The 16,299-nt window shown below is 34.7% G+C and overlaps 1 protein-coding gene across 1 annotated transcript in view; it reads right to left on the reverse strand.

Annotated features, from left to right (window-relative positions):
* Dars (aspartyl-tRNA synthetase) overlaps nucleotides 1–16,299 on the reverse strand; it is a 77,161-nt gene that overhangs the window by 45,739 nt on the left and 15,123 nt on the right. The window contains exon 4 of the mRNA XM_013517491.1: nucleotides 10,531–10,633. Within this exon, the coding sequence (XP_013372945.1) occupies nucleotides 10,531–10,633 (103 nt within the window). The remainder of the gene's footprint in view (nucleotides 1–10,530; nucleotides 10,634–16,299) is intronic.

The raw sequence follows: 16,299 nt of genomic DNA on the forward strand, positions 1-16,299 counted from the left end.
ATTAGGAAACCCCAGCTGGAACTATCTGATTTGATATTTTTAATAGTGGAGACCTAGCTTTTTTCCACCTGGTATATGGCCAGAGGGAATAGAGTTAAATGTATGGCTTCATGGAATTTACATATAAATACCACTATTTCTTCCACTTTGTTGTGTGAGTTCCAATGTTTTGGGGTAGTAACATTCAAAATGGAAACATCTAGATAATAAATAGGCCCTAAAAATAAGTTAAAGCATTTCATATATAAAAATCGATCCAACTCAAATGAAAATTAAGTGGGGATTAGAAATGGCTTTTTCCTCAAGGACATATTCTTCTATACTATTTCCCAAACCAGATTCTGACAGAATGGTTAGCAGCCAAGCAGCTGGCTTCCCAAAGAGAATGTTACAAAGTATTCTTTTGAATCACCACATGGTTCACTGGCCCTCAAGTTTCTAACTTATAAATAGGATTTTTGTTTTTTTTTCAGCAACAGAATCCACCAAATTGGTTTGGATGTTGTTGGCTATGTGCTATTTTTAATCATAATAGAAGGTTAGTATTATGTAATAGAACTCAAAGTTTTCCAAATTTTCCTTTGTAATTATGCTTAGAAACTAAAGGACACAGAAGAAAGAATTCAAAGGAAAGCTGTAAACCAGATAGGGATGGATGAGGCTCATACTGCAGGTCACAGGGAGATGTTTGAAGTTACGTGTGTTCTGAATATTCCTGCATCACTGAGTGTACCTGTGTACTGTTGTCTGCAATGACCCTCTGTTCCACTGATGAAATCTGGCAAAGCCAAAAACAAATTCTCCTCCTCACATTATTCCTAACATATCAACTGTGTTTGAACCAACTCACATTTTCAAGACGTGTGTTTTACCAAAATAGTTCTCATTAAACAGAAAATGGTGTTTGTTCAATGATTAGGTAAAATGTTGGGTTTTATGTTTCCTCTCATGAGTAAGAACAAGGACAATAAAGTAAAAGATTACTTCGCATTTTCTGGAGTGAGAAACTAAGTGCTAACAACACTCACCTGGAGCAAACTGCTACCACCGACCAAGACTAAGGTCATCACTCTCCAGGGCTGGGATGAGATTACTGTCCCTCACTTCACCCAGCAGAAGCGGGGCTCTTGGACCTCCCAAACTCATCTATGCTGAGTAAGTTGAGAAGTCCTAGGTTTTAGTTCATGAAATGTTCTAAGACTGAAACAGGTTGTTTTACTAAAAACCATCTTATTTTTCTGACTGACAGTATAGTGCGCCTTCTACCCTAAGTCTTGAATCTTACTCTAAATATCTTCAAGCGGGGCTGGGGACTTAGCTCAGCAGCAAAGCGCCTGTCTGGCAAGTGCAAGGTCGTGAGTTTGATTCCTGGTACCAGAAGAAAACCAACCAAACAAAAAAAACCAAACAAAAAAAATACATATCTTCAAGCGTTATTTTTCCTCCACTGTCTTCACCATCACTTCATTTAATAACTCACTGCTATGGCCATGTTTAGGGTTTTGCCCCTCAAAATTTCATCTTTTTAAAACTTCAGGGACCATATCTCTGTCTACGGTTTCTACCAGCCTGCCTATCTCAAGCCTCCTGATCTTCTAATTAGACTTGGCCCAGACTTCTCACCTTGGTCTGGGTATGTAGCTCAATGGTAGAACACTTGCCTAGTATGTATGAGACCCGTGATTCAATCACAAGCACAGCAGAAAAAAATTCTAAAGTTTTTTTTGTTTTTGGTAATGGGAATTGAACTCATGACCTCAGGCTTGCCAGGCAAGCGCTTATGCCGCTGACCTACATCCCTGGCCCAGTGTTTTTTTTCTTGAAAAAGACCTCTAGTCTTTTCATATGTCTTCTCATTTTTCTCCCAGTATTTGTAGCCTTCTTCTGAGCTTACACAACTCCGTGTTCCATTGCTACAATTACCGTCCCTGTACCCTTATCCTCTGCTGCCCATCTGTTTCTCTTGCTCTGCAAATACCCTACAAACTCCTCTGATTCTCAGTACCATCATCTCGCACTGAGCTTTGACAATATTTTGTAGGATTTATGGCACAATGATTATTTCCATTCCTCAGCTGAGCCTAGTGGTATATACTTTATCTTTATAATAAAAATCAAAGTTTTCAGACAAAAGCTTCTCCAGTACCTCAGAAAAACTCAGAAGCTGCACCTCTTTGGATGTCCACTTCCACAAGCAAACTGCTGATGTTTTCAAGATAAGGTACCATATTTATTGCAGTACTTATACATTTCTTAACTACGCAACATGTATAAAGCTGTTAACCTACATTTAAAAAGTTAGATTCTTGCCTTTTAAAAAAAGTGCTATCAATTAAATTTGAGTGTCAATTCGTTAACCCTGTTTCTCAATACTTTATAATTTTTATTGTACAATTTTGCATAGCAGTGATTTTCAGAAATGTCACATAACAGAAGAATCAGTACCACAATACAAAAAAGTATTCTAAAAGGACACCCAAACTCAAATGCTCCAATATCTCTTCTTTTTTGCTGAAGACAGAGCAACTGTAGGGGAGAATTCTGGTTTCTATAATTGTGTAACAAAAAGCCTACAATTTGATGGATTATGAAACAGTATGTATCAGTTACCCAGTAAAATTCTTTCACTTCCTTCCATAACAATGGAAAGGACAAATCCCTATTTTAAATTCCAGGTCTACAGTTGTATTTTTCACGCCAGTTGCATATGCCATACAGCTGCTGTGATGAGTGACTCTGTGCCTTATTTCTCACAATGAGAGAGAAAAGGATATGTAAGATGTACAGTGTTAATAAGGGAAAAAGCCTAAACAAAAGCAGGTGCAGTTAACTAGATCTGCCTAGTGATATCTAGACTTCATGTTTACAACTATTACATTTTTTATTACTGATATTATTAAGGAAAAGTAACTGTCATTGCAAACATGAAACTCAGTTCCAAACGCCTCCCCTCCCCATTTTTAGCGTGTGGACCAAACCCAGAGCCTTGCAAGATAGGCAAGCACGCTATCACTGAGCTATCACCATCCATTCCCAGCCCCCGCCTTTGTTTTTTATAGCACTTTTTCTTTTAAACGATGGGGTGATGCTTTAGGAAGGTAACTACTGCAAATATATAAAAGAGACAAACTCATTCGCATTACTAGTAGTTAGAAAACTTCTAAATTTCTCCTTGGGAACTGTTTTTAGCATCAGCTTGTAACTCAAACATAAAAATATCTTTCATTATTTTATAATCAGTTATACTTTTTAAATCCAAAAATCTCTCCTCCAATTTGACTCTCAAAAACTTGGGGAGAATGCTTAACAGTTTGTATTTGAAGTAGCCCTATACTGTGGAGGGCTTTCACCTAACATCATTACACTATCTCAGAGAGGCAGGATGATACCGAGGATACAGCGTGAGCCCTAGAGCCAGAAGACCTCAGTTAAAAGGTCTCTTAATGTTTCAAAACTCAACTTCCTCATCACTAGAAAAGACCAAAAGATACCCCCCACACACACTAAAAAACCCAAAACTCAAAACCAAAAGTGTCGACACTTCACAGAGCTGTTGTGAGGATCAGGTGAAAAAATGCAAGTATAGCACTTACTAGCTCTACCTTAGAACATAAAAATGTCAGTTATTATTGCTATTACTGTAAAAAAAAAATCTGTTATTTTCCTACTCATTAGATACAAAGGATGCTGGTGACCACTTTACTGTGCTTTTCAGATCTAGCAGACAGACTAATAATGAAGAGAAATCCAAATAAATATAAAAATTCATGATAGACTTTGGAAAGCATGGCAAGATACAGCAATGGCAGTTCTTACCCTGAATTTTAATTGCAGATCGTTTCCTTTTGTAAAATAAATACAAGATTAGATTCTTAAATGCTTCATTTAAAAATCTTACTATACTTGACAATATTTCCTGCATGGTTTATCTTCTCAGGCATTGTTCGAAGAACTCTGAGAAGTGGGAATATGCAGGTGCTGACACAAAGTCCAGCCTTTTCTCTATCACTGTGGAAAGGGTCTGGATATTATGGGGCAAAGCCCGGTGCCCCTCCACAGCACTTAGAACTAGGGAAAGTGATCTCCCACATTTTCCACACTGAGCATAATGCTTCTTAAATATCAAAAACACTTCACAGAAAGCAAAAAACAGCAAAGTCTGAAAGCTGAAGTTTGGTTGAACAGAGTTCAGAAAAAGCTAAAGAAGAGTTTGGGAAAAGTTAGTACAGAGCCAGTGCTCTGAGTTCTCTGGTTTTCTACTAGAGCCAGGGCTTACTAGTGCTTGGCAAAAATTAAAGGTACTCTAAATCATCCTAGTGGTTCTATGTTGCTTATTTTATGATTCTGTTTTCTTCACCAAAACTTCAAAAATTTAGAGTCTAAAATAAGTTAGACGAGAAGTATGAACAATTTAATATGGTATGGACCAGGCGTTCTAAAACTAGTTAAGGGCTTTCTTTCGTGGAACAAAAAATGTCAGAGACCTTCAGTTATAAATAACTTTCTTATGTTAATTAAATACCTTCAATTGTATAAAAATATCACATCTTTTTTTATCCATTCCTCAGCTGATGGGCATTTGGGTTGTTTCCAAGATATAGTTATGACAAATTGCACTGCTATAAACATGGGTGCACATGTATTGCTGTGGTATGATGTTTTCAGTTCTGGAAAAACACCCAGAGAGGGAACAGCAGGGTTGAATGGGACCTCTAATCCTAGTTTTCTGAGGAATCTCCAGACTGATCTAAACAGTGGTTGTACCAGTCTACACTCCCAACAGTGCAAAAGGGTTCCTTTTTTCCCCACACCCCTTCCAGCATTTGTTATTGGCTGACTTCTTGATGATGGTCATTCTTCCTGGGGTGTGATGGAATCTCAGTGTTGTTTTGATTTGCACTTCTCGAATGACCAATGATGTTGAACATTTTTTCATATATTTATTTGCCAGTTATATTTCTTCATCTGAGAAGTGTGTCTAGTCATCTCAGATGCCCATTTTTACATTGGGTTTTTGAATTTTGGAGGCCCGATTTTAAAAATTCTTTGTATGTTCTAAATAGAAGTCCTTTGTCTGAAGGACAGTTGGCTAAATTTTTTTCCAATTTGTGAGTTTTCTTTTTACTCTGCTGGTGATATCTTTTGATGTGCAAAAACTTTTCAATAAGATGAGATCCCAGTTGTTGATTCTTTGAAGTATTTCCTGTGCAGTTTGGTTTTTGTTCATGAACTCTGTGCCTACCCCTATTGTCTTCAAGATTTCTTCCTACTTTCTCTTCTAGTAGACTAAGTGTTTCTGTTTTAATATTTAGATCTTTGACTCATTTTGAGTTTAGCTATAAAGAGAAAACTCGAGGCTTTTATAGGCAAATAGATGCAACTAGAGATCATACTCATAAGTGAAATAAATCAGACCCACATGTGTAAACATTATATTGTCTCCCCAGTGTAAGAACCTAAAAGGGTAAATAAAACCCAAAAGGTACAACAGATGTTGTGAAAGGGAAAGAAACTGTTCAAAGGGAAGGGACAACTGGGATGAGGGAAAGGAGAAAAGAAAGAAGGGAAAAATATATGTATCTACAAGGATAGCTGGGACAACTGAACTGCTGATGTCTACTGGTTAACCGAAAGGAACTTAATGCTTAAACTTTTTTTTAAAACCAATTTGCATGCCTGTATCTGGTAATCTGAACAACTAATTTGAAGATCATTGTTGAATTCCTACCATCTTGATTAGTGAAACTGTATCATTTCTAATTCTTTTATTATTATTTTTTATTCTCTTTAATTGTTTGATCAATTAAGTATCTGGTAATCTCGTAATATCTGGCTTATATTTGGTAATCTGAGCAACTTTGTTGAAGATAACAATATACAATGTAACAACCAGTGTTAATTTCCTATCATCTTGTTTTGAAATTCTGTATTGTTTTTATTGTTTTTGTGTTGTTTTGTTTTTATCTTCGTTGTTATTGTGTTGTCTCTTCTCTTTCAAATAAAAAAACACCTTGAAGGACAAAATTGATATATATGTGTAATAATTATAGCTCATAACTTTAAAATACAATGAATTTTTAGAGAAAACTTAAAAAAACTAAAATCCACAATACTAAAGTTTTACTAAAACTAAATTGCTGACATTTGCTTTACTATATTAAGTTATAGCCTCCATGCCAGTTCTATATTTTGTGTTTCTGTATTTGACTTAATGATAGTAAAGAATGCTTGTTCATAATTACATAAAACATTAACTTTGAAAATGGTTCAGAATGATATGGTCTAATTAAGCAAATGTCTCTAAATAATCCAAAATGGCAATTTAATGTATCAGTTCATCATTTTTTTTTTTTTTTTTTGGTTTTTCTCCGGTACCGGGAACCGAACTCACGACCTTGTGCTTGCCAGGCAGGCGCTTTTGCTGCTGAGCTAAATCCCCAGCCCCTCAGTTCATCATTTTATTTTATTTTATTTTATTTTATTTTATTTTTTTGTTTTTTTTGAGACAGGGTCTCATTATGCAGTTCAGGCTAGCCTTGAACTCACTTTGTAGCCCAGGCTGGTCTCAAACTCGCAACGATCTACCTGCCTCAGCCTCCCGAGTGCTGGGATTACAGGCGTGTGCCACCACTCCCGGCCAGTTGATCATTTTATAAAACTATGCTGTTCATGAGAAAATTAATAATGTAGCACTGCTAACTAAAATTTGCATCAAAGGTCTACTGTGAAAACACTGACAGTGGAAAGAAAAACATTTTTGCTTGCATGGAAACTACTATACTATTAGTGATCTGCTGACTCTGTAGAGACAAAAATAGAATTCAAAACGTCTGGCTTGAATGGTACACATTTTCTGAGTTCAGTATGTCTCTGTACTAGTAATTAAACCCAGCAACCCAACTTCAGTCTCTATTTAAGCTGCTCTGAAGCCTTCATTTATATAGAAACAGATATCATTTGGCTTCAAATGGCATGAACACAATTATAAATATAACGGTAAGTGCTAATGGAAACTCTGAGTCACAAGGCAGCTCTCAGCTATAAATTGGCCTTTAAGATGATATGGATAATATCCTTATATATTTTTAGGATTATCATCAAAACAGACTAAAATTTTAGAAGTATACACAGAAAATTTCCATCCCCCTAAGAATATGTATTTGGATCCTTAAGAAATGAATAGAGAAATCAATCAATAATGATCATGAAGGACATGGGTATAAGAAAATGCTGTAGTTAAAATATGAAGTAAAGTCAGAAGAGAAGTCACTGCAGGTATGGAAAGTCTGCTCAATCCAGAGTGCATACGCAGAAGTAGTGGGAAGTAACAGCGTAGAGAGGGAACCAGCAGGCAGAACATTGGGTATGGTTAGAAACAAAAAGCCATTAAACAGTACAAAAAACTAGCACTGGAAGAGACTTTTGGCAGGTACAGTGTCAGTGTAAAGACGGTGCAGAAAGAACATGTATTCCTCCAAATATTAGTTGATTAACAACTGGACTATTTTGTTCTAACTTAAATTATGTGTGGCGAAAATCATAAAGAACACTACAAAAATTTTTTAAGCCAAATATGTTATTTGCAGAGACACATAGCAGGCTTTACTCTCAAATGTTTTTGTGAAGAGTACTATTGTAGAAGAATATTATTGTCATTGTTGCCATATGTGAAAACTGGATTATCCTCCATGCTTAAAAACAAGTAACGTTTTTGAAATATAGTATAAGTGAACACAGACTATAGTAGTTAGTAAAAATTCTTATTATTCATCTATTTATATTTAAAGAATTTCTTTTTACTATTATTCAACAAAAAAACTCACGCCTCATAGTCTTCTTTTATAGAACTGCCAGGTCACTGAAGAATACTGTCAGAGCATGTCATCTCAAAGTGAAATGTATGAAAGCTACCTTAATCTTTAATTTCACCGGTGAAGCCAATGAGCACCCATTTTAAATGAAACACACTATTCAGTCACGAGAATCTTCTCTTTTCGTAAGGTAACAAAAGGTATTAACACACCTACTTTTAATTGCCCTGGCTTGATTCCCTTAGCATATTAGTGCCAGGAGTTATACAATTAAAATCTAAGTACCACATGTTAAACCTATTGCATAAAATTGGCTCCATTCACTTATAACCAAAGGCTTTACGATTTCTAATAGCTCAACCCTTTCCCACACAATACTAACTATATAAAGTCTGAGTTTTAAGGGACTAAAAACAGCTACATGTTCCTTTAAAAAGAACCCTAAATTATAATTTAATTGTTAGATCTGAATTACCTAGGTCTTGATTAAGTTCCACTTTAGAAATTATGAAATCAAAAGACTAATTTTTCCTTTGTCTGAAAATTCAACCTCATATCATTCCATTTGAATGAAAGCCTGGCTTTTCTTTAAAAAATATATTGTGAAAACATTAGTAAATTAAGTTCTTTTTGGTGATCATTTGCTACTAGTTATTCCAGCTAGTAAATTTTGGTGGCTATTTTGGTTGTTAGTCAAGTCACAGGAATTTTGGAGAAGATCCAAAATAACGAGAATAGCTTATTTGTGGACGACTACAATGTACCTTCTAAAGACATCACAAGGATTGACTGTCCTCTTGTTAGTACAGTGCCTCTCAGTGAATCTTAAGGGTATATGGGACTTTGTTGTACTTTTTCCAGTACTGAGGACTGAACCCACGGGCTTGTCTATGATAGCTAGTACTCTATCAGTGAACTACACCTCTAGCCCTGTTTTTGTTGAGCCAGAGTCTCATTCAGTTGCTCAGGCTGGACTTGAACTTGTGATATTCAGTGTCTTCAGTAGCTGAGGTAACTGTCATGTGCCACCTGCTGTTGGCTGTAACAATCAAAAGACTTGTACACTAGAAGTTTTTTAAGGACTGTAATGCTGAGATTATAATGCAATTTAAAGAAAAAACATATTCTCTATTAAACTGTCAGGTTCACATACAGTATTAGTTTACAGAACTAAATTGATATATAAAAGACAAAAATTGTAACGACTGTTTGGGGTTGACTTTTTTCAAATATTTTTCAGTATATTAAATATAATTTAGCATATGTACCTGTGAGTTTTTTTTGGTTTTTTTGGTAGCGGTGCTGGGATTGAGCCTGGAGCCCAAAGATTAGGCAAGTGTTCCACCACAGAATTACAATTCCATTTTCCTTTTTTCTTTTCATAGAAGGCTCTCTGTATAGGTAGTTTATTTCTAGATACCAAGCTCATTTACGTCCTAATTCATAGGATAAACACTGACCTTAAAAGGCCGTACGACCAATGTATTTCATAAGCACACTACCTATGAAATGAAAACAAGCAAAGTACCAGAAGACACAGGCAGACGACACGAAGTGGCTATTTCTGAGGTGGAGGACTAGGAGAAATGGAGAGGTAGACTACTGTACTAGTAGTACTAAAAATACTGAATTGATCAATGAGCTGATACAATTCAAAATTTTTTAACATGAGTTCAGGTACTATTATGAAATAACAAAACTGAATTTGATAAATCTCTAAACCAAAATCAGGAAGTGCCCAAACATATATTAGGAAATTAAACTGGAGCGTTTTATAGTTTCTTTGTAATTGCTGAGTTCGTAATTCTATCTATAATAACCCATCTTTGAAAGCATACACATAAAGAAGAGATGTTTTTTTAAAAAAACTCAATAGAAAAATAGGACATTTAGTCTAGATTTATCTAAAAAACATTTTTAACTACGAAATACTTTATTACTTAAAAAGTAAAGAAATCCATTTCCCATGTTTCTTTGATCATCGTCGTGGGAATAAAATTCCAATTGAGAAAAACATATACACAAAACTAGCTGTGTCACCAACTACCAAGGGAATGACTCTCCTAGCCTTACAGCCACAGTATGCACTGCACAGCCACCCCCTTTTCCCTATCTATATCTATATCTTGCCTTTTTCAAGCTGAACAAAGCAGCATGTTTCTGCAAGAACTCTGAACAAGACCGTAAGATCTTTACAGCTGGGGGAAAAGAAAATTTTACCTTATTCCCTCTAAACTGTTTTGTTGGCAAGGTTAAAAGTTGTAATACACTGTAAGGTATGTTTTATTTTCTTTAGAGGAAATTATCTGAAAAACTACATTCTTTCACGTACTTTTATTATTCAGTTTAAAAACCTGTTGCTCTACATACACATCTCAAACTGGGGGAGGGAGGGAGGAAATGAAGCTCAACAAACAACAAAATAAAGTTGCTCTGCTATGTTGAGGCTGCCAGGCTTTTTGTTACTCTACTTGAAAGTAAATGTGACTTGTCTGTAAAGAGTGCTGCTTCAGCAGTTCCAAATGAATTTTAAGCCTGTGCTCCATATTTTCGCCTTTGTAAGTTTAATGTATTCAGCAGCACTAAACTGACAATTTAAATAACTACATTTTTAAACAAACGAAGCATTGATGTTAATGTATGAAAATGGTCCAAACCCTTGGGAGTCTTGGTTCCCACCATTGTTTATTCTGACAACAGGATATAATTGCTTACTTACTTGGCAGCAAACTTAACCATCTGCTTGCTTGCATGGTCTCCCACTGCAACAAGAGCCTGGACATTAAACTGCTGCTGACGTAGGACTAAGAAACACTGCTTCCCTGAGTAAGACAGAAAGAACGCAAGTGCATTAAAGATATACTTCAGGTTTCACAAAGAACAAAAATACTTCTCTACTTTTAAAATCAGGCCAAAATTTACTACATTTATCAGGCACGTACACATAAGTGTCCGGCGTCCACAGCCAAAATATAGACACATAGCTCACAAGCTGTGGTTGAAGAAACCTAAGTTCTTATCATGAGTTACAAAAAATGCTTCTAACATACTCTTCATGAGAACATAAGCAAATCACAAACAAATTTCAAGTAATTTCCCATTACTTTCAACATTCATTCATTAGTTACTCTATTCTACAGGCAAAGGCACTGCTTGGCCTGCCATGAAGCTTCCTTCAATGATGCAACACAAAAGTGCTAATAAAGCGCTTAACAAGACCACAAGCACTCCACAGGGGTGGTCCACCTACAGTATTCCTAGTGAAGGGCATTTTAAAGCATATTTAGATCAACATGATGGTTCTTTTCATCTTTTGTTTTCCGTCTTTATCACCTTCCCAATCCTTCATCTTTTATGATAATCTTATATTTTAAAACTCAGAATAGTTTACTTTTCTTTATGTTTTGTTCTCTTCAAACCTTATGGTTTTATTTTTACATATCTCAGGCCTGATTTCCCTTTCTTTTATACAACTGTCATCACTTATTTTTAACCTGAAAAATACTGCTTGTAACAGATTTCAATCATTATGTATCCTTTTGATACCCGTTTTCCTCTAAAGCAAACTCTTTTTAAAGTCTGATCAAATGCTAGAAAACGACTTCCTCATAAAAATGAGTTAAGTCTCTTCAAGATCATTTTTCTCATCAGATTGTCTTGCAAAACATCAAAAGATTATGACTTTTAAACTGAGAATTATCTTTTACATTAAGAATTAGCCTTGCAAAAGAAAGCACAAATGCAAACCAACTTATCATTTTCAACACACAGTATTTTGAAATGCAAATCAGTTAGTGATCATGAACTTAAAACAAGGCTGCAAACAAATGTCAACACTGACTCGGGAGTCATGTATGATTGACAGGTTTTTATCATTAAAAAAGATAATAATTTTCCCTTTTTCTCTAGCGTATGATCCAGTCCCAAAATAAACCTTTTTTAAAAAAAGTTGTATAGACAAATTCCAAAGGATTTAAGACAATGGATTGTTAAAACTGGCACAGAGGAACTTGCAGGTGGATCAGAATTACATTATCTTAAGAACTACTACTGAAACCACAGCCAGACACTATCCCCCTCAGAATACAATGCTGGAGAGAAATGGAAGCAATGTGTATATAGCAGTCCTAGGCTAAGCCAGGATTTAGTCTGAGTATTTTAGTAGCCTCAGCTAGAGGCAACCCAGACCTAAAGCTGTATTACAAAGCTCTCCTGTGATGAAATCCAGTAATCAACTCCAGTGCTGTACAAAGACCCTGAGACCACCAATGCCTGCACAGGAAAATGTCTATGGGTTAGCAGTAGGGGGTAACATTTAGTTTAATGGTTTGGTAGAGTGTAAAGACTTTGAAATCAAAAGCCTGGTGTATACTATCACTTCCTATGAAGAAGCCTGTGGGAAAATTATTAAACCACTTTCTGTACCAACTCTCAATCTGTAAAATGAAGAAAAAAATAGCGTACTACTCACAGGGCTTTCTTAAGGTTTCTTTTACAGTCATGAGGATTATATAGTATGCTTAAAGTTAAAGCCAGCCTCATTAATGTTAATTATTAACTAACATTTGTTATAATTAACAGTACCACTATTGAAGAATGATTATCATTCCTATTTTGTAGTTTGGTTACTATGTACACAAATACTATACTGGGTGCTGAGAACACAAAGGTAAATATTTGCTAGACACTCAAAAGAGATTATAACATGATAAAAATAATAAACCCATCTGTGAAGCACAATCTCAATTTTGTTTGTGTAAGAGGTGTCCTAAGATTGACTATAAAGCCCCACCTCACTCTCCCTTCAAAATAGTAAAAAAATGGAGCTGAGTGTTTAACTATAGGGGCAAGTACTTTCTAAATTTGAAAATCACAGAATATCTGTACACAAAAAAATAGAAGAAAAAACACTTAGATTGCCAAATGACATAATCTACATAAGAGTTTGTGTTTAATAATATAAAGATCTAAAGACTTATGACAAAAGAATGTTGAGAGTCCCGTGAGTAAATGGACAATAGATTAGAACAGATAATTTGAAAGAAAAGAAGAAACCACAGCAATAAAAGGAACAAAATATTACTGGTAATGGAAATAATGTAAGTTGAAGCAAACAGTGATGACATTATTTACCTCAAATAGCAAGGGTTTTGAAAAATAAATGCTCCATCATAACTTACTGATTACAAAGTAAACAATGTTTCTGGAGAACAATCTGGCAACAGGCATTAAAAGGCTTAGAAATATTCTCTTGACTCAATAAATACATTTCTTAGAATGTATGGCAAAGGAATTAAATATGGAAAGATTACCTAAAGAAATGGAAATTCTATTATCACTCACATTATATTTATGTAGTGTTCATTAGTAGAGAAGAAGTATGTGTGACTCCAATACTATAGTCTCCAAGCTTTTGGTGTTAAAGCACTTTGAAATCTCGGAGCTTTAATGGTCCACTTTTAAGGATTTTCAAGACTCAAAACAAAAAAATCAGCACTGGATTCCTGTTAAACAGAACTGTCAACTTAAACTACCTCTGCCAAGTATTTCTGAAACCAAGTTCTTGTCGTATGTTATGGCAGTAAACACAATTGTTCTTTCTCTGGTTGTGGTCAGTGATTTGTTTAGTTCAATGTTTTACAAGCCACTATCACACACACTAGGAATAGTGTGCACACTTTTTGTACAAATTTAAAAACAAAGGATGTGATCATGCTTGAAAATGCGTATTTCTTTTCTGAAAGAATTATAAGAAACAGCAGTGGTTATTTTGGGGGAAGATTTTGGTGAGATGGGAGGAGGCTATGAGACCTCTATTTTATATCTTTTCATACTACTGCAATTTTTACATCCATTTATTGTTTTTTTAATTTTCTGAAATGAATATTTCTCAGTTCACTAAAAAGTTCTACTGTTTCTGAGCAACTACTGTGAAGATAACAATAAACAATGTACTAATCATCGTTACTCTCCTATCTTGTTTTGAAGTTTTGTATCATTTTCTCTTTAAAAAAAGTTCTACTGTGTTAAGTATAGGAACTTCAGTGGACAGATTAAGTCAACTGTTAAATATTATTCATCTTTCTTCTTGCAACCTTGTAACACAAAAATAGTTTACAGAAAGGGAAAAAAGAAATCAATGCTCCAAACAAGTCAGCGAATGTACTATTTTCTGGATTTAACTGTTAAGTTCCTAACACTTGAAATTTATGTTGCATTTTGCTTAAGTTTTTAGAAGAGGTAGTTTATTTCTTAAATTCACACAGGAGTAGTGTTTTAGAATAATGTAAAGTTTAAAATCATCTTTTACAGAGGGAAGTACAGTTTACTTTTGAGCTGAAGAACACTGTAGGAAGCCAAGACAAAAGGTCTACTATCATCTCTGTTACGGTGATGACTCGGCTGTGAAGTGATCCTTCATGGGAGAACTAGGTTATCGAAAATGTGAGGTGCTCGTACATTTTCGTCTCTTCCCAGTATCTTTTAGCTTGTTAAGCTGCTGAGTTCACTACGTAGGCAGTGGACATCCTAATAGTCAACATTAATATTTTCCTACGTCATTTACATAAATCAGTTAGGGAATAAAGCAAGATTTAAGTATTTTAAGGTACTTCTAATTTATTGCTTCCCCTGAAATGGTATCACATAAATACAAATTAAAGTTCACAACTTTTATATTAAAAATCTTAAACTCAATATAATTTATAATATAATTTATAAATAATTTAATAATATAATTTTTAGGAGGAATAATATAAAAAGATATTTGTGGCAATGACTTTCACATACTACTATATAAAAGAAACTACATGTCTGAAAGAAACTACAGACATTCCAATTGCAGTCTCTCAATATGGACACTGAAGCTGATAAACTTTTACGCTTGAAAGAAACTAATTTTAAGCATATCATTAAAATTAAAAATCTTTCCCTGCTTCTATCTAAAACACTTCAAGGATGAATCTATTGTAAGAAATCTGGTTTTAAATTTTAAAATATTGTTTAAAATACTGCTTTTAATTTAAGAACAACAGATTTTTGTTATAGACTTTTTTAAATTTAATAAGACTGTCATACTTCTGACACTATAATTGTGACACTTTTATTTCTTTATTCATGATTTCACAGAGCTTTGCTCTACTTAAAATTGCCAGCATGGGTTGGTTCTCCAAATCTAGCTTTCTAACTTTTAGATGTGTTACTAACTTCTTCAGTTTCATTCAGCACATGAATGATTACAAGTAAGTCATATTTATTGGTATAATTTTTTCCTATGTAAGCTTTAGGAAAAAAGGAATAATAGCAATTAGGTTTCTGTAAATTCAAAGCAGAATGTTTGGTTAATTTTTTTAAAAGATAATGTGCATTTGCAGAAATAAAGAACACTGACAATTGCTACTGGCAAAGAGCCCCTGGAAAAAGGGGTACTGTGACACACCGGTGGGAACACAACCGAGTACAGTTTCTTAGACGATAACCTGAAATTAGAAATTTTAAATAAGCATGTACCTATCCTTTAATCTAGCAGTTTCACTTCTAGATGTCTATCTTGGAGAAATGCATCTATGCAGATGTATAATTAGTATCATGAAAGGATTTCCCCACAAACATTGTTAACTGAGTATTTTTTTAAAAGTTGTGAAATAATATATAAAGTGCAATGTAAAAACTCACACATCAAAAACAAAACCAAGCCATGTTGCATTAAAAACAAAGATTTGGAAAGGTACTGGACCGATTAACAAGAATGAATGCAAGGACTGGGACAAGCAGCAGAAAAGAACAAAGGGAATATCACTATTTCTGTATTTGTTGAAAAATTCACATGAAAGTACTTAATGTGTTATATGGGTAACTAAGTACTGGTTGAGTGTCCCTTATCTGAAATATTTGGAACTGGAGTGTTTTGCACTTCAATCTCCCCCCCCAAATGTTTGAATATCTGCATGTAAATAATTATACAACTTGAAATGGGACTCAAGTTGAAAAATGAAATGTGCCAGGCATGGTGGCACACACCTGTAATCCCAGCACTCGGGAAGTTGAAGCAGGAGGATCGTTGTGAGTTCGAGGCCAGTCTGGGCTACAAAGTAAGTTCAAGGCCAGCCTGAATTGCATAGGGAGACCCTGTCTCAAAAAAGACAAAAAAGAAAGAAAGAAAAAGAAATGCTTGTGTTTCATATACACAGTACACACGTAAGCTGAATGATGACTTTATACAACATTTTAAATAATTTTGTAGGAAAAAATTTCTATGGTATAGAATTTTCCACTTGTAGTGTCAAGTCTGTGCAAACAGTTTTACGTTTTAGAGTATTTCAGATTTCAAATTTTCAGATCAGGAATGCTCAAACTGTACTATAACTTAAAAACAGCATAAAATGATAAAAATCAGATTACAGATACAAAATGCTGAAAACCGTAAGACTGAAAGGAAAAGTAGCATTATATTAAAAAAAAAAAACTCTACTTGCATCTTTTGTAAATT

Source organism: Chinchilla lanigera, unplaced genomic scaffold (assembly GCF_000276665.1).
Source record: "Chinchilla lanigera isolate Chin_1 unplaced genomic scaffold, ChiLan1.0 scaffold00039, whole genome shotgun sequence".
Lineage (NCBI taxonomy): Eukaryota > Metazoa > Chordata > Mammalia > Rodentia > Chinchillidae > Chinchilla > Chinchilla lanigera.